The 25,030-nt window shown below is 41.6% G+C and overlaps 1 protein-coding gene across 1 annotated transcript in view; it reads right to left on the reverse strand.

Moving 5' to 3' along the window:
• Positions 1-24,262, reverse strand: part of LOC140322600 (indoleamine 2,3-dioxygenase 2-like) — a gene marked incomplete in the record, with an annotated part of 27,919 nt that extends 3,657 nt beyond the window's left edge. The window contains 6 exon segments of the mRNA XM_072399150.1: positions 14,484-14,601; positions 16,272-16,371; positions 18,880-18,894; positions 19,110-19,228; positions 22,076-22,195; positions 24,191-24,262. Of these exon segments, the coding sequence (XP_072255251.1) occupies positions 14,484-14,601; positions 16,272-16,371; positions 18,880-18,894; positions 19,110-19,228; positions 22,076-22,195; positions 24,191-24,262 (544 nt within the window).
• Positions 24,263-25,030: the final 768 nt, after the last annotated feature.

Consider the following 25,030-nt stretch of genomic DNA (forward strand, 5'->3'; position numbering starts at 1 on the left):
GAAAAGTCTTGGAGCCGTGCGTGTGATGAGGTTATGAGTGAATTGACTGGAAAAGCACTCTAATTGCCCAAAATGAAATGTGACTTTTTAATGCAATGTATTACCATGCATAACAGCAGGCTAAAGCACGGGTGCACTGGCAGAATAATTAGCACAGCAATGCATGTACATCACGTCTATCTATAGGACTCCAACACAGCCTTGGCCTGAAAACATAAGCCACCAATATTTACAGCGGAGGACCCAGAGGTACCCGATACATGTTTGCTGATCTGTAGCAACCTCAACTCTCAAGATCCAAAGAAAATAAATAATTCAGCGAATCCCAATGGAAATAAATCCAAGCAGATGTCAATTCGTTCCTCCGGCCCCATTACATTGGCCCCCTGCACAAACATGGACAATGAGTTTTGAAGTTGAAAGGTTACATTTTTGTAGGGCCCTAGGGGAATATTTAGGATGTTTCCAAAAATAATTGAATTTTCTGGGGGGCTTGAGAAAGGGAGGTGGCAGCTAAAAATATCCTGGAAAACAAAATTCTGGAGCTAATAGTGGAATAAAGAGGAAGAATAATGGAAATGTTGGTGCAGAGGGAACACTGGGTGAATAGGTGCTGCACCTCGAAGGACACAATAATTGTGCTGATTTACTAAAGGAGTTTCACTAAGCAAAGTGAATAATTCCCTTAGCTTAGTGATTGTGGGAAAATTCACTTTAAAAGGAGACAGAATCCCTAGCAGGAAAATGTCCTAGGTATTGCATGCATGTGATTGGATGGCTGAGGAGCCCGGTGATGGGTATGGGGGTATGATATGAAGCCCAGTTCCTTTGCATTGTGATAATGTTATAACATTTAAATGTTGCTTCCCCAAATAATGGCAACCTGCATGAAACACCCCTGAAATCTTTTATCCGGCCTATGTGATTGGCTTCCCCTGTACTGGGCTACAAGTTCAATTGTCTTTGTGTCAAGAAGCATCGGAAAGCTGAATGCAAGGCTAAACACAATATACTATACACCAATTCATTGAGTACATATAATATAATGCAGTATCAGCTTCCTGTAGTCACTGGTACTGGGTGGAGGAAAGGGCAGGACTAGGTGGACATAATTATTATTATTATTATTATTAATAATAATAAACAGGATTTATATAGAGCCAACATGTTACGCAGCGCTGTACGTTAAATAGGGATTGCAAATGACAGACAGAGGAGAGGACCCTGCCCCAAAGAGCTTACAATCTAGTAGACATGTATTTAGCCACAATAAATAAAGCTAGTTGAAGAACCAGCAATGCAGAACCATGGGGTGACAAGGAGTGGGCAGTAAATTATCAGGGTGTAGTGATAAAGAAATGATAAGGTGTGCAGCCAAGGGTCATTGTGGGGTAACCACTAGTGTTAGTTGAATATCCAACTATTCGGTTCGACAGATATTCGATCGAATAGGGGGTTATTGTTTGGGTGATCAAATGTTGAATTCGAAGACCCATAAAGTCAATGGTGGGAAATATCGAGTTATTTTTCAGGACTCTGTAGAACTGCAAGAGCAATCAGGGCTCCCCTGACCGCTCCACTCGCCTGATTGCTCTTGCAGCCCTATGGTAACTATAGACTGTGTTCTTGGATAGAGGTTAGAGTTCCACAGGATCCATGGGCACCGGAGGTAAAATGGGGACAAGTCTCCCCATTCATTCACCTCTAGTTCTCGGTGATTGGCAGGGAAAAGGAAAATCCTGATAACGCTTTAGCTGTCATGAGGGTTTACCTTTCCTCAGCCAATCACAGAGCACTAGAGGTGATGAATGGGGAGACTTGTCCCCATTTAACTTCTGGTGCCCAGGGATCCCACTATGACAGGAGGATTCCCATGGCTGTGCAGTCATCCTGTCATTGCGGGATAACCTGTAAAAAAATAAAAGTTAGTTACAAAAATCACACATTTAATAAATTACTTTAACTTTAAAGCCTCTTTTTTTTTAACATATTTTTTTACACACAAAATAGCAAAGATGAATCCCGTGTTTTTCAGGTCAGGTCTATCCGAATTCAAACAGCCATATTGGGGTCGGATATAAGGACAACCCGAATTCCAACACCAACACTAGTGACCACTGATGAACATGGAGTGAGCACAAGGTAATCAGGTCAGCAACAAATACCGATAGAGATCAGATGGATGAACTCTGCGTGAACCATCACCAAAGTTCAGGTTGGGGTTATTCCAGTGGAAACATGGATGTGAAAGTTGGACAAAAAATACGGCTAAGTTTAGAACAATAAATAGTTTTGAATTTTGGGTTTTGGATACAAAATATATTTGTGAATGCCACAAATGTTCAATGTAAATGAAAATAGCCCAGACCTATCACTAGAAGGGCTCATCCTAAAATTCCAGATTTAATGTGAGGACAAGACTTACCTAGATGGTGGGAAGGATGGAAGAAAGATGGAGAAAAGGGTGAAAGAGCCTAGGATGGGTAGACAACATTTGGGAAGCAATGAAGATGTCCATTAAACATAAAAGTCTCTAAGGTCATGGAGATTCAAACTCCGAAGAGGAGGCCAATGCCCTCCATTGCCATAGTAATTCACCCCCTTTGTGCCACTTACCTGGACATTTGCTCTGACTTTACTGATGTGCAGGGCAGGAACATTAATGAACTCAGTGAAAAGACCAAATTAATACCAACTTCAGGAATAGCAATGGCAGCCCTCGTGTGTGTGTCTCTTAGGAAAAGTTTATATCAAGCAAACTCCAGTGTGTTCTGGTTGCAGATATATTGGGGTGTCACTGTACTATGGCAGACAGATAATATGAATTACAGAGCAACATTACAATTCCATTTTTTATAATCAGAGCACTCAAACATCAAGACACCACAAGTCACTTGGCAGGCAGAACCATAGTCTCCAGATAATTGTTATTCACCAGGATTGTATCTAGGACAACAGATATTCATTTACTAATGAACAAAGCTTTAAATGTATGAAGTTCTTCCAGATTTATTGGATGAGTCAATGGAAATTGTTCTCTGGGAATAAATCCTGTCTCATGATATGCAATGTACAAACTTTCTGTACCCCTCTCTATTGTTTATGCCATTGCTATGTGTTGTAACCTCAGCTCTATGGGAGGCGATGGCTTCATAGTTAAATCTTAATTATTCTGCTTTAGCCTACATTTGTATTGATAATTGTACATTTCAGCTTTCCTGCCAGACAAGTCATTTCATAGGAAGAATATAAAATGTTTTGATGATGTAATTTAATTAAATGACAATAATTAGATGAGTGGCTTGAGGGAGCCGCGTGTCATCAGCTATGTGATGGAGGACATGGCCAAGGAGAAGACATCATGAAATGTTCCATAGAAAGACATTGATCTGTCCAGGCAATGTATCACGCATGTAGAACTGTCCATCCACTGTCCCTGATATAACTGACTCTTGTTCTCACTGGGGTACATAATCCCCGTTCAGCAAGTTGTGATTTGTATCAGATGAAAGAGAACCAGACAGACAGAGGTTTCCCACCAGATATCCAGGAATCGACGTGTGACCTGGCCTCTCTTGCTTGCTGCCCTGCCTGGACCCCCGGCCTTCATCAACTATCCTCCTGCCTTGTGATTTGGTACCGTGTATCTTCCTGCTCACCTTGGTGTGCCCAAGAACCGCAACCTGGCAGTAACCAGCAGTGCCACATCCTCACCACTAGAGGCTCTGGAGAAGATGCGGTTACTGCTTAGACTCCTTGGCCCTTCTCAGGGCTCACACCACTCCCATGCAAGCCGCCTAAAGGCTCCGACTCCCCAAGGGTAACACCGAAATTTGTATGCAGCCGTACAAGAAGGCAAAGAAGTCATCAGAGAATGGCCACCGACTTCAAATAATAACGTTATGTGCAATTTCCAAATTGCAGTGCTGACCACTGGAAACTGCCATGTGCTTTTAAAGCCTAATGTCTATTAATATGCCAATCATTTTGGCCCACTGGATCTGAGTGTACTCATGATGTTACATTGCCTGGGGCCCTCCTAGTAATTCTGAGTTTTGTAGAATATGTAGTTTAATGGATTGTGAAAATTATGGAGGAAAGATATTGTTCAGTTCAGGGAGTGAATCTACAACAAGCTACAGAAAGGTTTCAGGCTGCACGGTGAACGGTGATGGCCATTTAGGTTTCCTATTTGTCAGTAAAACAGGGTTTGCAGGGTGGCTAAATGTTAGTAAGTTATTATGGATGAGATGAAGAAAATTTATATAATTCCAGATAATGGCCAGCACGATGGCTCAGTGGTTAGCACTCCGGCCTTTGCAGCGCTGGGTCCCAGGTCAGAATCTCGGCCAGGACTTTATCTGCATGGAGTTTGCAAGTTCTCCCTGTGTTTGTCTGAGTTTTCTCCGGGTACTCTGGTTTCCTCCCACATTCCAAAAACATGCAGTTAGGTTAATTGGCTTCCCCCAAACTGACCTTAGACTGTATTATTGATATATAACTATGGAAGAAACATTAGAGGGATCGCTAGTGACATGACTATGGACTTTGTGCCGCACTGCGTAATATGTTGGCGCTATATAAATACTGTGTAATAATAAAATTAATTCTGATATCTGGGAGTCAATGTACGGTCAGTAGTACTACCTAGTAGGGATGAGCGAGATTGCCTCTGACATTCTCGTGAAAACTTCCTCGAACTTCCGATTGGTTTGTGAAATTTTGGCGGAGCCATCAGAAGATCGAGGAAATCTTTACAGGAGGATTCCCATTCATGAATTCAGCCGCGGGAATCCTCTAGTACGCGATCCCCGGGCACTAGAGGGAAAATAAGGACTTGCAAGCCCTAATTTAACCTCTAGTGCCAAGGCAGGATGATTCCCACAGCTGCAATCATGATGAGCACAACCATGGGAATCTTGTGTTCTTGGATAGGGAATCCCTATCCAAGAACAGATAGTACAGGGCTGCAAGAGCAATCAGGGGAGTGGATTTGTCAGCTCTGCTCCCCTGATTGCTCTTGCAGGTCCCAAAAAATTAGATCTTGCCGAATTTACAAAGGCCGTTCTCACTTACATGTTCGGTAAGCGAGAACGGCCCAATTCACTTTGAGATCGAATTTTAAAATTTCGCTCACTCATCTCTACTACCTAGATATTCATCCATATTTTGGGAGGATACATTGTAGGGAGTCTTTGTAACAACTTCATTTGAAAGTCTCTACCCATGTCTTGGGATTTTAATACTTATACGTGCTTCAACAGAGGGTAAATAAATAATAAATAAATTACGTAATAAATTACAAATTAAAATAATTACCTATTTTCATATGATATAAATCGTTGTTTTATCAGTACATATGTGAACAGAAAAAAAATTTTCTGGTGTTTTAATAACAACAGAAAATCAGTCTGAGATAGTTTTTCCCCCTGAAGAAGCGGGTTTATTCGGGAAAACGTGTTGGATTCATTATACTAAGAAGCTGTGTGGATTTGTCTCAAACATTATGTGTTTGTACTTTGTGGAACATGGTCAATTTCTGATGTAGATTGAAAGATTAATTGTTTTTATGAATTTTGTATTGTTTGTGTGACAATTTTATAGTTTTAGGATTAGTATTATTAAAACTCTGTGCTTTTTTTAACGCCAGGGTTTGGGTGTTGGAAGGTTTTTGACTGTATGCTGAGAAGCAACCATCATGGTGAGTGGAAGCAGACAACTAACTGCGATGCCAAAAGAAGAGGTCAATGGGGGACATTTGGCAGCGGCAGGGTGCTTAGTGTCAAGCGGAATGCTGAAATAATGATAGGAGGGATGTCAGGCGTGCAGAGAAATGACCCAAGAAGACAGTCGGGCAAGATTTATGATCTGTATAAATAATAAAAGAAAAAAAGGAACTAGTAGAAGAAACATCTCAGCCTATGAAATTTACAGTCACAACTTTCCAACTTTAGCCTAGAAAACTCATCGGAGGTCTTCCTAAATGACCCAACGCATTGCTGACATACAGAATCCCAGCAGTATAACATTGCAGCCCATGGAAGGATAACAACCTATAGGGGCCTGAAGGCTGACAGATTATATCTAACTTGGGAAAAATTATTAATGGAGATGGAAATATATTATTGCATCATGAAAAGGAATGAATAAATAAAACCAAACATCCGTCTCCAATTACGGACGCCTCACATCCAGCCTGGGAACTAAAACTGCATGATACACAACCAATCTCACAATTACCATAACATCACAATATAATAATATATAAAAGTCATATATTGCAGAATGCCGATCCTCCGATGTAGTGGCTGCTTGGTTTTATTTTTAGGATTAATATTAGAGAAGTCAAGATTCTCCATCCATTATACCAGTTTGCCAAGCCCAATAATAGGCTATATGCACAATGAGAACAATTGATGGCAAAAATCAATATATTTTACTGAAAATTGTATTGATTGAAAAGTAATTCCAGACAGAGCTCAACTGGACTTTAAACATGACAAATTATGACATATGAACATTGCGAAAGGAGCAAAGTTGTCTCACGACGCGTTTCGCCATGAAGCTTCCTCGGGGGGGCAGGATTGGATGAGTGAATATGTGGTTCCCCAATAGGAAAACAAGTATTAGGAGTATTAGAATTCCCAGATGAGGAGGTCGAGGGAACTTTTATTGGTTTATTGTGTATGAAGGTTATTGAGGTTCCAATAATGACAGATTGATGGGACGGAACAGGAGAAGTTCGAGCTGTGTTCTCCCTCTCTTTCCAATTGTTCTAATTTTGCATATATTTTATTTTGAAGTTTTAGGAACATGTTCAGCAAGTATAGAAATACTTGTTGAATTTTCCAGAAATGCCGTGTCCTTGTCACTTTCTAGGATTTATAAAACAGGGAATCAGACATTCCCTCAAACATTCCCTCTTGGATATCTTCTAGGTCCAATGTGTTTTATTGGCTGTAATTGATTTCCATAAGGGAATGTCAGATTTCCTGTTTTATAAATATTAGTAAATAATTTTTGCAATGGCGCATATCTTACAAATGTGCTGCATATAACATTAGGAATGGAAACTCCAATATTAGAAAACTTCTCACAAATCTTATTCTTGTCCACCCAGCCAGTGCAGGATGTTGGACAGACATGTCCGTGTATCTGATCGGCAAGCAATATTGACTTATATTAGGAAATAAGAAATTTCTGGAAGCTATGGAATGATCAGACTGCAGGAAACGGTTTTATCTTCAATGCCACAAAGGACATTTCATGACCCCCAGGGATTATAGGGGTTAGGTCCCTATGGGGCGTTGGTGCCTGGATGCAATTATATTCCAATCAAGTGGTCCACCATGGAAGGTTATCACTGGATTGCATTATATTACAGGTAGCTCATTTGGATCAAATATTCCAGAAATTGATCTGAAATGACTTGATTCTTATTAGTTTTGTAGTTTAATCCCTTGTTAGATACTCTGCTGTGCGGCTACAATGATGGGAAGGGAGGTTTTGAGCCATGAACTCCAAAGTGGAGAATCCTTTTAAAATTAGCAAATATTCATAACAGAAACAGGAAACTCATTTGAAATATAAGAAAGAGATATTTTAGGTCATTTTAGAAATGTAACTAGACTGCATTCCATTGTGCATTTTTTCTAGCAAACAACTAAATATCTGCATTGAGATCTTGTAGGACATTGACCCATGGAATGCTTTGTCCATGAGTAACTGTAATCAGGAATATCCCTCAATTACCCGGGATGCGGACAATTCCATTTATAGAACTGGTCTGCAGACAATCTCTGTAGAATGAACATTTTTAGAGCTCAGTAGCAGCCAGGAATTCTAAGAAAGACTGGCAATTCTGCTAAAAGGCAAAGCTCCCCTTCCTAGTGGATCCAATAATTCTGTTTGTAGAGTCTGAGGACAACTTGGAGGGAAGATTTGAATTCCTTTTGCTGAATATGTTTGGGCCAAATATGATATCATCATGAAGACTATATATTTGCTTTGGTTGCATCTAAACAATAGGCACCCATATATTGCCCTAGTATACCCAATGACAAACCCAATGAGCAGCTGGAAACCATTTTAATGCTGGCAGCCTGGCAGGTGTTGTACTGAATATCTACATTGCATGATTTATGATCCTATAAATGGCTCCAGTCGCCATTTTATTTTTTGATGGACTCTATCGGTATACATGGCTCTGCTGCTAGAGAATACACTAGGTGTTAGGGTGCCAATACTGCAGGTTTTGTCTTTGGATCTGGGCAGACAGGGTTTGGACTGAAACTTCAGATAATGCAGATTTTAGGTAAACCATTCCACAGTCTTCTTCTAGGGTGACCCCCACTGGGCCTTCTGCCTAGTTTTTGTTAGTAAGACCCCCTACAAGGGTCTTTGAATAGAACCTTTTAGGATTATGACTATTTGGTGCTGTCCAGGTGTTGCACCAGGAGCTGATTGCAATGGTTACCCTTGTACTGTATACAGGGGCTGATTCTCTAGTATTTTGTTACCAAGAAAGCTACGTCTACTTTACAAGTGGGGATCCACAAGGCACCTTTTATGAGCAAACCCACAAGGTTAATGCTCTCATTTTTGGATACAGTGACACACGCCTCGTATTAAGTCCATTTATACTTCACTCCTATATCCTTCTTACAATGACTAACCCATAAATGGCTCTTTGTGATTCCATAAGACTGTAAGTAGAAATTAGGGACCCCAGAGAGATGTAAATTAAAGGATTTGTCTCCCCACCATGTTGCCCTCCAAGCTGTATACAATGGCTGCTCCTGACTATTGTGCACCACATGTTCCACTTTTTCAATTACATTTTTCTTGGTGGTCCAACCAATGGAATCTTGGTGCATTTGGCCGCTGTATTTACTCTTCCCATCAATAACTTCAATGGTGTTTGGATTCGGCCCTTTCAACCATAAATGGTCTAGAACTGATCAGAGACATGTTCAAGCAACATCACTATAACCCTACCAGTATTTTTTGGAACACAGCTTCCCACCCAGGGTTCCTCCAGAGGTTGCTGGGGGTTCCTGGAGCAATGGGCAGTTTGCACCTCTCAGGTCAGTATAAGTGACCCCAATTAATTTTTTGGCTATCTGTAAGGGTGACATTCTTCCCACCGGCCAGCAATGTAAGAGGGATTCTTCCCACTGACCACCACACTAATATACTGTGACCTGTAGATATAATAATTATAGCTGGGGTTCCCTGAAGACCTGAAAGTATAAGAGTTCCCTCATGTTAGAAAGGTCCAGAAAGGCTGTTTTGGATGTACTCTTGCAAGATACTGAAAAGGTATCTTGTAGATGAGAAAACATCCTGTAAAAGAAAACTTTACAGAGTCTAAATGTTTTACACTAAGCAATGATGTCCTAACTTCCAAAGAAGCTCATGGGGTCTCTTGACCATCCCCTTTATCTTTGCACTGGGCCCTTTTTTGACATATTTTCCTCAATATAATTGCTTCCCTAAATTTCTGAGAAAACTTTAGGTCCATTTCACCCAAATATCACTCCACACTTCCTTTCTTCTATTTGGCTCCAGGTATCATTCAGAGAGACTTCAGTTCAGGGGAGGAGAGGAGAGGAGAGGAGAGGAGACAGAGTTCCAGCCAGAGAGTTCCATAGAAGTAGACAAAAGGCCAAAAAAGGTATTTAATACAGTTATAGAGATTCCTGTAGTTTAATAGTGATTGGGACTGTCTGCTGAACCTCTCATGTGTTTGCTTACAGTTCCACCATTATCATTACCAACAAACTAACCAACAACAAACAAACTAACCAACTTCAACCATCATTTTGTGATCTCATTCAACACATGTTTGGACATAGACTTTCTGCTGCAGAATCAGCAGTGTTATATGAAGAAAGTTTAAAGTTATTAAAGAAGTTATTTGAAGTATTTGGTGTGCTCTTTAAACCTACTACTTTTATGGAACGGTGCTAGAGGAATTATAGAGTAAAGACAGTCTGATCAGACTAAAGAGAGACAGAGATAATATTTCTTCTAATGCCACAGTGCACAAGGCACCTCATAGTGCTGCCACACAGGGAAAGGCAATCCAGACGGCTGCACTGGAACTCAGCATCAACAAAAGTTTGATTCAGCTGATGCTTCGGAGAGTTATAAAACTCTACCCGTACCTACTTTAGGTTGTGCAGACACATCAAGGGGAAGATTATGATACTCGTGTGGAAATGTGTGAATCACTCTGACACCATTACCAAAATCACCCTCTTGGAAAAGTTTTGGTTCAGCGACGAGTCTTTCATCTTTCTGGTTGGGTTAACCAACACAACTGTTCAATTTGGGGAAAATAAAAACAAGCAGCTGGTGGTTTGGTGTGCAATGTCTAGCACTGCGCTGATTGGACCATTTTTCCTCGGCGCTGCAAACAGTAACACAAATACGTGCATTCATTGAGTGCGATCCTTCGGTAATTAACCTCTAATGCCCGGGGATCGCAGAGGATTTCCAGGACTGTATTATGCAGTCCTGGAAATCCTCCTTCTTCGGCAAGAGCTCGACCTCTCGGCAAATCAGAAGGCCGTTTCGGTAAGCGAGAAAGACCCGATTCACCGTGAGATCAAACTTAATATTCTCACTCACTCTAACTAACTAACTAGCGCTCACATCCAAGGACTGGTAAGCTGCAATATTTCCAATTATTGTTCATGGGCATGGATACATTTACAGCAAAAAGACCTAAAATTAGCAAGCATTAGGCTATAAATAAACTGCAGCACGTAGCACAGAATGAATAGCCCAATGGGATTTATAAATCTGAGAAGACCACATGGACCATTATCATCCATCTGTTAGTTCTCTACAGCTGGCTGGAAATCACAAGGAAGGATATGCTTTTATTGTTGACATGATGGAGATTTCAGCTTTGCTTTCATGTCCATTAATGAAATGGAGAAAAGAATTCTGCATAATACCATGGGAAAAAACCACCGGCTGTGCGCTAAAGAAGCCCAGCGCCAATGCCCCGGGGTAAGTGCTCGGGGGCAGTAAAGGTCATGTGATGATTTAAAGAATCACATGAATGGGAGATTCGGTGGAGGTCCGGCAATGTAAACACGGAAGATTCTCAGAATTCTTTTCTCTTTGGGAAGAGGACGCCATTTATAGAATGTCTCTGCTTTCCCTCGTCCGGCCTGAGCACGTAGGGAACATTTGTATGTAAAAAACACGCATGCCAGAAGACCTGATGGCTTGACATGTAATTTATAAATAATTCATATTGGTAACAATAATTTATTATTAATAATTTGTATTTTGCTCTCAAACCAATAAAAAATTAAACATTTCATTACAAAATGTTGAATGGGCAAAAAGCTGGCAAATTTCCCATCCGCTGGTTCTTATAATTATATTATTATTATATTATGTTATTATTTTAATTTTTTGCAATTATATGCAGATGCATATTAAGTGAAAGGTTATCAGATCCCGGAATTTCAGTATTCTTTATAATGGAGAGATCACCTGAAGATCCTGCCATGAAGGTCTTTTTTTTAAACATTTCCTGTAATGATGTGACACAGCTGTGTCCCGGTCTCCTAAATGGTCTCCTGTGTTGTCACATGGTCATATGCCACATATGATCATGTGATATATGATCATGTGGTTCTGCCATTGTCACTATTGGGAAGCCAGCAATGAGCAAGGATATAAAGCTGCGGCTGGAGCAAATGCACATGGACAGGGAATGAAGAAAAAGAGGCTGGAGGAAATCTGCACCACCAGGGTTGTAGCCAAGCATTGCCGTGTGCACAGATACAATCAGTACTGAAGTACAAGCATAGCTACAAGGACACGATCATTACCAAACTGCTACAAGCAATAATACAAAAGTGCCACTATAGTAAAAAAAATCATATTTGTTGTATGTCCTTCCTTTCTCATGTTCACAGAAATTCTCCATAAATCCCCTTATTCTTTGCAGAGAGCTGCATATCTCTAATGCCTGTGACTACAATTCAGGCTCCCGGCTTCATTTGTAGTCACCCATTATGCTGTAGAGAGCTGAGACTACAAATGTGACCAAACCCATCCATGATATGCAAAGCATGGAATCATGGGATATGGAGTTTTCTTATTGCAGTCACTCTGCTGCCCTCTAGTGTTCAGCCAGAAAAAAGACAACCACCCAAAGCCTCTACACTGATTGTAATAAATACAAATATATATCAATGTTGCTCTAATATGGTTGATGTTCTATAATAATTCTTATTGTGAGGGCTTTAAATCCCCTCATAGCATATATTCCAGTAGATGAAATCCATGTGCCATCTATGCTGCAAACATCCACACATAGAACTTGTATTGTTGCAGCAAAGGTGACGTATAGATTGTGGCCTTTGTCTACTAAATAATGTTACCTTCAGAAAGTGGCCTGGAGGAGATGCCCATCGCCCTACCAGCTGACGAGGCAATACAAAGTGTCTTTTATACTTTTATTTTATACTATTATACCTCTGAGTATCTAACCAAACCCTAAATGAAGCAAAGCTCTGTATCTGTGGCCATACTCCAGAGAATAAAATCCATGTGCCATCTATGCTGCAAACCTCCACATATAGAACTTGCATTGTTGCAGCAAAGATGAAATAAAGATTCCGCAGCAAAGTTTATAGTCAGCTTTGTACTAATTCCCAGCCCTATAACATGCGAGAGAGGCCTTTGTCTACTAAATAATGTTACCTTCAGAAAGGGGCCTATAGCAGGTACCCATCGCCCTACCAGCTGACAATACAATATAATATTATATCTTCCGGTATCTAATCAAATCTTATATCTGTGTTATATGTGGAGCGTTAGACACATTTCCCCGTCACTTGTTTGATTAGTTGATAATAGGAAGCGTTGTTGCTGCACAGTTCCTATTACTGCTTTACAGAGGAAACGATTTATAATTAATATTGAACTTGAAACACTTTTACAAATAATATAAAAAGGTGATGAAAAGGATTTCACAGGGCACTGAAACCGATCGTTAACTTGTTACTGTAAAACTAAAAAAAGAAACAACTTTTGTGCCAAGATTTCCCGAGTGACATTAGGAGAGAGCAGATTGTTTAATAATTACCCCTCTGATCCCCAACCATTGCTTATATATAACTAGAGATATTAGCTATAGGCCAGCACAATATACAATATATGCTCCATATAGTGCTAGAATTATTATGGAGGCAATATCCCATGGTGTACCCTGCTCTCTCCACCGGCCCATCTTCTTCCCATGGTGTACCCTGCTCTCTCCACCAGCCCATCTTCTTCCCATGGTGTACCCTGCTCCCTCCATTGGCCCGCCATCTTCCTACGGTGTACCCTGATCCCTCCACTGGCCCGCCTGCCATCTCTTCCCAAGGTCAATCCAACCATCCAGAAGAGCTAAAAGAAAACGATTTATCCAACCCAACCATCGTCTGCCATTGCTCCATGGGCTAGTTCCATGGCTCATGAGCTCATAGTAGGTTTCCTTTCTTTATTGGCCAGAATTATGTTTTTTTCACCAATTTGTGCTGCAATGCCCCATCAGACCAGACATGGGAGTGTCTCCTTCCCCCGTGAGCATTAGTGACCCTTGGGCCCCTATAGCCCTGCTGCAGGTTCACCAGTTCTTCCTAGGATGGAATTTAGTAGCAACTATCCACTGTAACCACAAACACCTGACAAGTTCATTTTGAAGATGCCAACCCAGTTGTCCAGCCCCTTGCCAGGGGTCATTGTTACCATTTTCCATAATATTCATGTTACCTGTCAGTGGGGTTTCATGTTTTTGTTGATTTGGTGTATAGGAGACAATTACAGTCTCCCTTCTCTGCTCCTAAGTAATGGAAATCTGATTGGTTGATGTGGGCAGCCCACTCACATTCTCCGTGTTTAGGCCGATGTTCCTGCAGCTGCATATTTATAAGAAGGATGTTATAAAGTTTTTGGCCGGTGTTCTTCATTAATGTATTGCAATAATATCAGAATGCACATAGCACAGAATTATTTATCAGTTTGTAAAAAAACTATTCCAATGTTGTGTTGACCTTGACGCTAGCTAAAGACGACCTTTGGTTCACATCATAATATTCAGAAGTTGTTTGTGGCCTTTAGGGAACTTTTTGTAAGAACAGAACGTCCATTTCTTGTAATGAGCTGACCCGAGACCTGCCGGGCTTCCCCTGAACCCGCTCGGCTGTGTATAAAGATTGCAGACAACACAATGAACGCGTGAAACTCTCCTTCCTCCAACCAAAACTCAAACCTCAGCAGGTGGAGATCCATCAATAATAATTTATTGGCAAGAATTTGGTTTGTTAGTAATGGCAGCAGAAAGATGTTTCCTTGGTTGGTGTAAATCAGCTGAGCACAGATTGGGGACACCATGGATGGAGGGCATGGATTTAGTATAGAGGCGGAACAATGGGGTTAGAGATAAAGAAAACCTGCTCACTAACCGTACATGAGATGCATCGCCTCACTCATCTGGTTTATGGAACGTTCCATGTCTTGTAGAGCTACGATCAATGTCTGCTGATCACCGGACTCCACAGACTTCACCGCCTGAATGATAGCCTGCAAACAAATGGCGCTCAGCTTTATCCATTCACTCATCGCAATGAATGCACATTATTATTTAGTATTTGTACTATAAATACCCAAACCTGGGGCAGGCATTGTGATATGGGGGGAATAAAGAGAACCTGGGCTACCTACTGCCTACCACTCCGGCCTTTGTATTGCTCGTTCCCAGGTTGGAATCTCAGCCAGGACTCCATTGGCAAGGAGTTTGTATGTTCTCCACGTGTTTGCATGGATTTCCTTCCATATCCCAAAAACATGGAGATAGGTTAATGCCCTTGGATTGTGATAATGACCATAGTGGGGGCACTGGATTGTGAGTCCCTTTGGGGAACAGTTAGTGTAAAGTACAACTACTCTTGTTTTCCTGTGGTGAATATAGATGTATTAGGCTGAGGTACATCATATACAGAATATATGGTTATGTAGCCAATATTACACTTATCTAATATAGGAGGCAGGATAAGCAACACTTCTTCTATCTATTAAAGTATACAATTTGTTTGATTCACCGTTGATCCATCTGCCAAACTCTGCACATGACTTTGTATCAGACAACTATGTGAATATATACTCATGCTCACCAGTGAGGTATCCCTAGGTCCTAACGCTCTCTCCAAATCCCCTGAGGAAGCTGTCCGATGAAACGCGTCGGGATATGAGACATTACCTCACTTGCGAACAACCAATACTATTTTGTATACATATTTGCTACATAACGATATGTCAGGTCGTGATGTACTACAACTTAACACACCTATATTTGCCACAGGAAACCCCCTGCTTCTGTCATATTTTCTAAGTTTTACTTTTTTAGGGGTTGGCAAAACACTTTAAACTCTTGGAGGATAGATAGACCCCCATATTCAGAACATTTCCAGGTCCGGTCACTTTCATCTCCTCTCCTAAATCTGCCCCTACCTGTCCCCTGAGACCACCAAACTCCTTGTACACGCTCTTATCATCTCAGCAGAAAGCAGAATGAGCAGCGAGATGTCCCTATCAGTCCCTATTAGTCTTTCTTATCCAATCAATAGGTTGGGCTGTGTGGAACACAGAGTTTTGCTGATAATTTGCCTACATGTTCCTGGAAGATAACAGAAACCCCAATCATTTACAGAAATAGAGATCTTCAGTCACCCCGGCTATATTCCCCGTTAGCAGGGTAGCATTGATAAGATAGATTATCTGGAATGTATAAAGTCTCCTTGTATTGGACACGTATGACTATGAGCTATGATTTGGTTGAAAAGAACAGAAAAGTTTCAGCATTCAGACTTTTCGTAAACTTCCGACCACGTCCAATACCTAACCCCAGCCCACCTTTGGGTGTAATCCCCATTATCCGCTATGACAATGGCTCCCGGCATGTAAGTTCTTTGTAAATGGCTGCAAACATTTAGATTAGTCAGCAAAGTTTGATGTCATTCCCTTGCAGCTGATCGTATCAGTGATGGCGAAGGCAACCAGGAAAACAGACAAACTGTATCCAGGCAGCCGGCACTTCATAGGCGTCATTGCAAGGCTTTTTATTATTCAGCAGTATTTATATAGCGCCGACATATTACGCAGCGCTGTACAAAGTCCATAGTCATGTCATAGTACATTTTATCATTCGAAGATAAGAAATCGGAAGTTTTCACTTTTTCCTGTCATCTACCTACCTTGGCTGCAGGGACGGCTGCTACTTCTACCAGCAAAGTGACCAGGACAAAGCCCTGCAAACTATCACCTCCTGGGACAGACACAATGGTGGACAGGTTCCTGTGGACATGACATGAAAAGCATGAGCGCTACACATGTGCAATGCTGGCTGTACATTGTGATTGCTTACTACATTTATATGAAATCTTGTGTATAGAATTATGTAATTTGTCACCATATACAATATAAATATATATAAGCTGGGTATGAAATGCAGTGATTGAATAAAATATAACAATTAATGCACTCCTCCAATGACCTACTAATGACTTCCTCACTCATAACCTCCTCACACGCACGGCTCCAAGACTTTTCTAGAGCTGCCCCGACTCTCTGGAATGGTCTCTCTATCCTAATCGGCTTGCTCCTACTTTCTGGTCCTTTAAAAGACCCCTAAAAACCCAACGCTTCCCCCTCACCTACCCGTCTTCTTCTGTATGCTAACCCCTCACTACTTCCCACCATTCCATATTCCCCTCCTATTGTGTGATACTTCCCCCACCTCCTAGATTGTAAGCTCTTTGGTGCAGGGTCCTCTCCTCCTCCTGTGTCACTGTCTGTATCTGTCTGTCATTTGCAACCCCTATTTAATGTACAGCACCACGCAATATGTTGGCGCTATAAAAAAGCTGTTTAATGATAATAAAAGCAGCACAAGCCATCCATATGCAGACACTGTTTGTCCCAGCTGCCAGTTTCTTGTTGCTTCATTGGGTGTTGATCTGATCAATCTATGTTATTATTAATATTATTATTATTATTATTATTATTATTAATAAACAGAATTTATATAGCGCCAACATATTACACAGCGCTGTACATTAAATATATTATTGCACTATAAGTTAAAGGTTAAAGAGACCCAAAAATATCTTTTCCCTTCTCTAGTGATAGTTTCCAAGCCTTTTGTAAATGTAAACAAGTAATTAAGAAACAAAGTCGGAATGGCTTGTTTGACAACTAAAATAATTTACTCGAAAACCACAAGGTTTGACATTCTAAGCTAAACAGAGCTCAGCTGGGCTAACAATCAGAAAATATAAATAAACATAAAGAGGAATAGGAACAAAATCACATTTTAGATGTGTGATAATTCTCCAAAGGATCTCTTTTCACCCGACGCGTTTCGCCATATGGCTTCTGCAGGGGAGGGGAGAGACCTAATTGAAAGTTTTTGTTGTAAGTGTAAACCTTATATAGATAAACCCTATGTATAAAAAAACAGATTTACAGTCTGTACAATGACTATTATGAACCAATGCAATGGTCTTTAAAATCGCTTCAGCCATGAATAATAATTCATGAATATGTCTTTCTATAAATATATCTATCTACTTAGTCATATAATCACCTTGTTAATCCAAATCCAAATACAAGTTCTACTATGACTTTAAACTTAGTATATCATTATAAATATATTTATTTCATGTCTTGGTACTAATGTGGGATATCTCTCACAGACTTTGCCTTGAATACCTATTATCTCTAATTGATTTTTTCTCCTCTCAATGAAGAACATTGACCAAGATACAGTATATTCCATCAATTTACATCAATAAACCTTTTCTACCAGTGCTAACTAATCACACTAAATCACATTGTATTTATCTAATACAATAGATAGGACACTGCCAACAATCAATTACAATACCTAATAGCCTATCCAGTACACTATAATGTGTCAATCTTATGACATTTATTGATTGTTATTATTATGTATACATAATATTATGTCCTGAACGGCACTGTTGTAATATTTATTATTTTGTATTATTGTATAATTATTATTTTGATAGTTATGTAAACGACCTCAATATATTCCCTGAAGAAGCCAGTTGGCGAAACGCGTTGGGTGAGAGGCAGCGTTTCTGTAGTCGTTTGGGGTATTCCCTTGTCTAGTTTGAGGGTCCTGTTTCCCATGAGGTCATTGAGATAAGATAATATTAATGGAACATTTTTTTTCTTTATTGTTGTACAAACTTTGTACAATTGTACTTGATTTTGTATCTTAATTACTTGCTCATTCCTCTATATCGTTGTTGTAAAACATGCCAGGATCAATAGTGATAATCTCAGGAGACATTGATTTTTTTGTCTTAAGTTTGGTTGGCTAGGAGATATCTATGGAGGTTTCAGGTCCAAAGTCACATAAAGTATAGAATGTAGCAACTTCTCTTTATTCAATGTCCTTACGGCCACATAGAAAGCAGAACCCATTGGCGATAAGAATTAAATAACGGTAGTTTTGGAGGAGATTGCCAGCTTGTATATGTTGCTGGTCCTGAAAAGAGCGTCAGCCATGAACCAATGAAGGGCAATGCAGAAGAGAGGTCACAGCCATGTTCACTTTACATCATTTCCCAAAGTCTTTGTACCAGCTGGTACCAGGCCAGCCCCGGATCTTTGGGTTATCTAACTGAACATATCCATGGTAGAATCCTGAAATACCTAATACCCCCCACACCACTTTATCTTACAAACCCAGATGGGATCAGCACCGTTCCCCAAGTCCCTCTGCCATAATAAACTACTTCAAAGAGTTGTAGAAAGTAATTGAGTTTTACTTACTCTATTGTTAGAGGCCTTCACAACAATTTCCAGGAGCACGGAAGGAAAGAAACAAACAATTAGTGGGGTGAAACATTTGCCAAAGGTTATCCAACCCATTAATCTTTTTACTGTGCCCAGAACCTTATTGTGTAAGATTGTACAATAGAAAATGTGCAATGCTAATAATGAGGGACAGAGACTTTAAATGAACCCATAAATAAAGTGGACACGTGGAAAGGGGCGCTTACCCCAATGGGTCCTTCTTTTTCCAGTTGGCCAAGACAAAATCAGCATGGAGCATGATGGGCGGCAGACCGAGAGCCTCTGACAGCTGGTGATAGGGCACCGCAAGGACCCGAGGAAGCACCTGACGGAATAAAAAGCTTCTTTATTAACAGGTATCCAATTGGTACAAAGTAGACGATTTATTATGATGGGTAACCAATCTGCAAAAAACACCTTGTAATAAAATGAATCCAAAATATGTTACAATGTATTTGGCCAGTTTTAATGGATTTTATGTTTGCTCCATTTTCAGGTTGATTGTCTCTAATAGACTGAAAACATTTTATAGCACCTGGCCAGCTTTTGCTTTTTCTATGACATTCAATGTAAGGTGAAAACAATTAAATGGTGACAAAGAACACCTGAGATCTGTTAGCCGTTTATCATTGTGGAGGGGTCCCGCACTTTCACATCTTATTACTCACAAGGAATCTTCCTCCTTACATAAAGTGTCTCTCCCGTAAAGTAAATTCCTGCTGTTCATTTCACCTTTGTGTTTGTTAATCTTTTTTTTTATAGCGATTACACACCCAGCTATTGTTTGCCGTATTTGTTGACGTCAATTCTACAGCCACACAAGTTATGGGGAAAATGAGATTGCTAGGTAGTATGAGAGTACAAAATAATATTTGGAACATTTCCAGGTTCTGCCACTTCCACCTGCCCCATCCTGTCCACAGATACCAACCTACCTGCCCCCAGAGACCCCATAACTCCTTGTATACGCCCTTATCATCTCCCGTCTGGACTACTGTAACCTCCTCCTCTCTGGTATTCTACTAACCCGACTCTCTCCTCTACAATCTATCATGAATGCTGCAGCCAGACTCCTCCATCCTTCCCACCTACCCCATACACAGCCTTCCCACCTACCTACCCCATACACAGCCTTCCCACCATTCTTTTTTTGGCTTCCCCGACTCTCTGGAACTCTTCATTAGACCTGCTGCTATATTCAGTACATTTTAAAAAGCCCTAAAACCCGTTCAGCCCTCTCCATCTTTCTCTGTACCCATCGCTAATTAGCCACCACTAACTCCCATCTATTGTATATTACACTTATGGGTGCCGCCAGCTCTATAAAAACTAAACTTGTTGCCAATTTTTCATAGATATCCTGTAAGACCAGACAATTTGTCCATGAAAAGTGGCAACCTCAACCACCTCCATCCACATGATTGGATGGGCCCCTCATCTCCTCTCATATCATTGTCTGTACTTATTGTGTTTGCAGGTTTGTCCTCTGCGCCCCTTAACTCTTCCCAGTAATATCTGACAACACATTCACAACTACCCAGGACAGCTCTTCTCAGCCAGGGTTCCTGCAGGAGCTGCCAGGGTTCCTTGCGCTGTGGCTGGTTGACCTCCCATAAGATGGTGCCCAGATGGTTTAACCTCTAATTGGTGGGGGGGCATTCTTCCTACTGGCAAACAGCATTTAAATGATTATTGTAGGGGTTCCCTGACACCTAAACCTACACACAGGGGCAGATTTATTTTAATATCGATCCAATTTATGATCCAAAATAAATAATTGGATCTATAGTACGAGGAAGGAATCTCAGCAGGTGACCAATCAAAGTTTTTTTTTTCATTTTTGCCCATATATATTCTTATTATCAACAATCCAAATAGGCCAAAAAATGTTTTCATTAAGAGTTTTCCCTGCATAGGCATCATAAGGCTAAGAGCAACATGTCTGCATCAAACATGTGATGGTATTCCAGGACATGGTGGACGTGATGGTAGTCCAAGATTTAGCGGTAGCCTGGGACATCGTGGAAGTTCAGGACATGATGGACATGGTGGTAGTCCAGGGCATGATGAACAGGGTAGTAGTCAGGGACATGGTGGTAGTCCAGGGCATGGTGTTAGTCCGGGGCATGGTAGTGGTCCAGGACATGATGGACATGGTGGTAGTCCAGTAGATGGTGGTAGTCTGGGACATGGTGGTAGTCCAGGACATGATTGACATGGCGGTAGTCAGGGACATGGTGGTAGTCCAAGGCATGGTGTTAGTCCAGGACATGGTAGTAGTCCAGGACATGATGAACAAGGTGGTGGTCAGGGACAAGGTTGTAGTCAAGGACATGATCAACATGGTAGTAGTCTGGTGGTGGTGGTAGTCTGGGGCATGATGGGCAGGGTGGTAGTCCAGGACATGGTGGTAGTTCAGGACATGATGGGCAGGGTGGTAGTCCAGGACATGGTGGTAGTTCAGGACATGATGGACCTGGTGATAGTCCAGGACATAAGGAACGTGGTGGTAGCCAGGGACATGGTGGTATTCCGGGACATGATTGACATGGTAGTAGTCCAGGACCTGGTGGTAGTCTGGGACATGGTGGTAGTCCAGGACTTGATGGACAGGGTGGAAGTCAGGGACATGGTGAACAGGGTGGTGGTCCAGGACATGGTGGTAGCCAAGGACATGATGGACGAAGTGGTGGTCTGAGACATGATGGACAGTGTGGTAGTCTAGAACATGATGGTAGTTCAGGACATGATGGACGTGGTAGTAACCAGGTACATGGTGGTAGTCCAGAACATGATGGACATGGTGGTAGTCAGGGACATGGTGGTAGTCTGGGACATTTTCCTAGTCTAGGACATGATGGTAGTTCAGGACATGATGGATGTCGTAGTAACCAGGTACATGGTGGTAGTCTGGGACATGATGGACATGGTGGTAGTCCAGGACATGATGGTAGTCTGGGACATGATGGACATGGTGGTAGTCTGGGACATGGTGGTAGTCCAGGACATGATGGTAGACATGGTGGTAGTCCAGGACATGATGGTAGTCTGGGACATGATGGACATGGTGGTAGTCTGGGACATGGTGGTAGTCCAGGACATGATGGTAGTCCAGTACCACTAGCTATGTGACTAATATTGAAGGAGCTATGTTCCATAGGCAGACTCTTACCTTCACTCCTCCACTCTCTCCATTCTGCCAGACATAACCCATAACGAGGTGACTAAGGACTGTTCTGGCCAGACGTTGCTGCCGGTGCCCTTTCAGTTGCTTAATGTCCAACTCCGGCATCTACATGGCAAGAAGAGGAAACCAAAAATATTTTATCTTTATTATTTAATCAATCCCCCGTTGTAGATTCATATCATAGGATGGATCCGGAGGCACACTGGAACGTTTAGTCCTTTGTCGGCTCCGCATTACAGGTTAATATAATCCTAGTATTAGGTGTTGCCTTAGTTTCCAGCTAATGGGTTGGTGGAACAATGCAAGGCCCATTGGGTACCCCTTCCCATCAGCTCCCCCTCAACCGATGCAGGGCAGACAGACGGTACCTGGTAAGGAAGTCACTATTAGAGGCTGGTGAATGTGCAATGATTCTGTTCCTCCCTAGTTGGTGAATGTTCTTTGAAATTTGGTAAACCCTTTTAAGTCAAACCCATTGACACTGTACTGATGTATCCTGGGTGGCTGGCATATCGGGAACTTTCCCTGACAACTACCAGCCAATTGGAAAGATTCCCGCACTGTATTTTAACAACCGGCAACCCAGCCAATGTCCACCTTGCCAGCTGCTGGGATTCCCGGATCCCAGTCATAGTGACTTCTAATCATAGAGAGAATATATGGTGCAATATTTTTACCCTGCAAGATCTGGATTTGCTTTGCCATGGAGATGCTGAAAGGGGTATAATATCTTTGTGGGGATCCCAGAGACCTGAGAAGACCAGCCAGCGGATTAAACCTTTTCCCTTAGGTTGCATGTATTTAAAGTAATAACTGATTTTTTTGCTATGCCCGTCAATGCAACCATTTCCTAGCTTTATTTAGCATTGTGGAACTGACCTCTCCCATGCTGATAATGAGGTCTGACCTGAACAATCTCTTATTTTTATATTTCATGAAATGTGAAAAAGAGAACCGGTAAGGTTTATACAATACTGTGCTGCCCTCTGGTGGTAAAAATATTGTTATTGCACTCAGGTTGGTTCAGACTTCACTATTCTGCATTAAAGAGGACCTGTCACTGAGAGATAAGGCAAGCTGCTATTTCTGACCTCCTCATCCCAATCCTCACCACCTATCAACTTTCACAGCATTTGCCACACCACCCTATAATCCCCCCCACCACCACGTACCCACCCCTTACCAATACCCCTCATACCATGGCCATCACATTGGCCCAGCCCATTTTACCTTGCACTATGCTGCTCACCAGTGCCAGCATTCCCTACACACTCTTACAAGTGTACAAGCCACCCTTCTCCCTCACCTTACCCAGATTTATGTTGGCACTGCATTGTAGCAAGTACTGGTACGTTCCCACAAGCATTTGGAATTGCACCCAGATGCATCTTGCCAGTAGACTTTCTTATTGCTTTACCATTTTAACCAATCAAATGTCTTCAATAAGTCTAACAGGGGCAACAAAATCAATAGCTTCCATCTGATTGGCTTTAAAGCAAATTCAGGGCAACAATGTTTCAGCTCCTGGAATGAGTGCTGCTCCCCACTTGTTTTGTCTGAGTGATGAGAGAAGTGAAATAAAATCTTACTTATTCCCCATCTACCATTCCTGGGGCCTCTGACGCTCCTTGCCCTTCACTAGGCAGCCATGGCAAACCTTGCTGGCCCATCTGCTGGCAGTCATGGCAAAGACCTTGCTGGCCCATCGGGCTGCTGCTGCCCTCCCTACACTGTGCAGAATGACACCAGGACCCCATGCACAACCAGAACATCGGGCAGTGGGTTGTTTTATATTTGGATTATATATGTATATTTTATTGAAAAGACAAAAGATAATAACATGTGACGGTTTGGAAATATAGTGAATGAAATTTTTACAAACATTTGGATAGCTTGAATTTGAAACAAATCTATAGAATATCAATATCCTATCATGCCGGGAGTACCGTGGCTTCCGCCTAATTTTTTATGTTGGTAAATTTTATTAGGGTTCTCTCATTCCCAATAAAAACAAGCAATTACCCCTGCACCGAGGGGGAGAAGCCTGGCAGTGGCAATTGCTTTCCAAAAATGTAACGGGCCCAAGGCTGCACCACTCACCTGGTTGACTTCATCTCGTAGCTTTTTGGTCTCAATCAAGACAGCCAAACGTTCTGCAGAGCCACAGACCATGTCTCCGTACAAATCCCAGGCTCGGTGAAGTGGGCGGAACAACCCACCCATTCTCCCATGGCTCAGATCTGTGATGGGAGAGTGGGCAGAGGTATGTCATCATGATGTCACGTACAATTACACTCGTCTCGGCGTTTCATCCCTTTGATCCTGGCCCGGCCCCTTCATTAAATTTTAGAACCCATTGTGACCTCTGAGTCAAAAAGTTTGCCTACCCCTGGTGTAGCCTGTAGGCTGCCAGAGCCCGGGAGCCCTCCCAATGTTCAGGTCTGCAGGATAGAGAGAGAGCTAGGGGGCCAAATGTATGTCTTCTGTCACACAGTGATGACACTGATCCCCTGCATGGAGATTCATTTATGCATTTCCATCATTTGGAGCAAAGAACAGTGGGCAGAGTAATATAAAAAGGGGTGCAGAATACCTCTGCAAGGAGTGCGTTTGATGCTAATCCCTCACAATATATACAAACCCCAATTGAAGCTTCCCATGATATTACTGTAATTACTTCCCAGACCACTCAGTGTTGAGCAGCGGTCCGGCTCTCAAATGTGCTGCTGGGAATTTGTATCAATGCTGCAGCAAATAATAATTAACCCATAATTATTACATTATTTATTGATGCACCCTTGCTGCATTACATCACAACGGATTTATCACAATATGCAAAAAGCAAGCGTGTAAAAATGTGGAAATGATATCTAAAATGACCCAAACATGAAATCTTTAATCTTTCCGGTTCAATATCACAGTTGACATTTTTATGTAAAA

This window comes from Pyxicephalus adspersus, chromosome 2 (genome assembly GCF_032062135.1).
Source record: "Pyxicephalus adspersus chromosome 2, UCB_Pads_2.0, whole genome shotgun sequence".
NCBI lineage: Eukaryota > Metazoa > Chordata > Amphibia > Anura > Pyxicephalidae > Pyxicephalus > Pyxicephalus adspersus.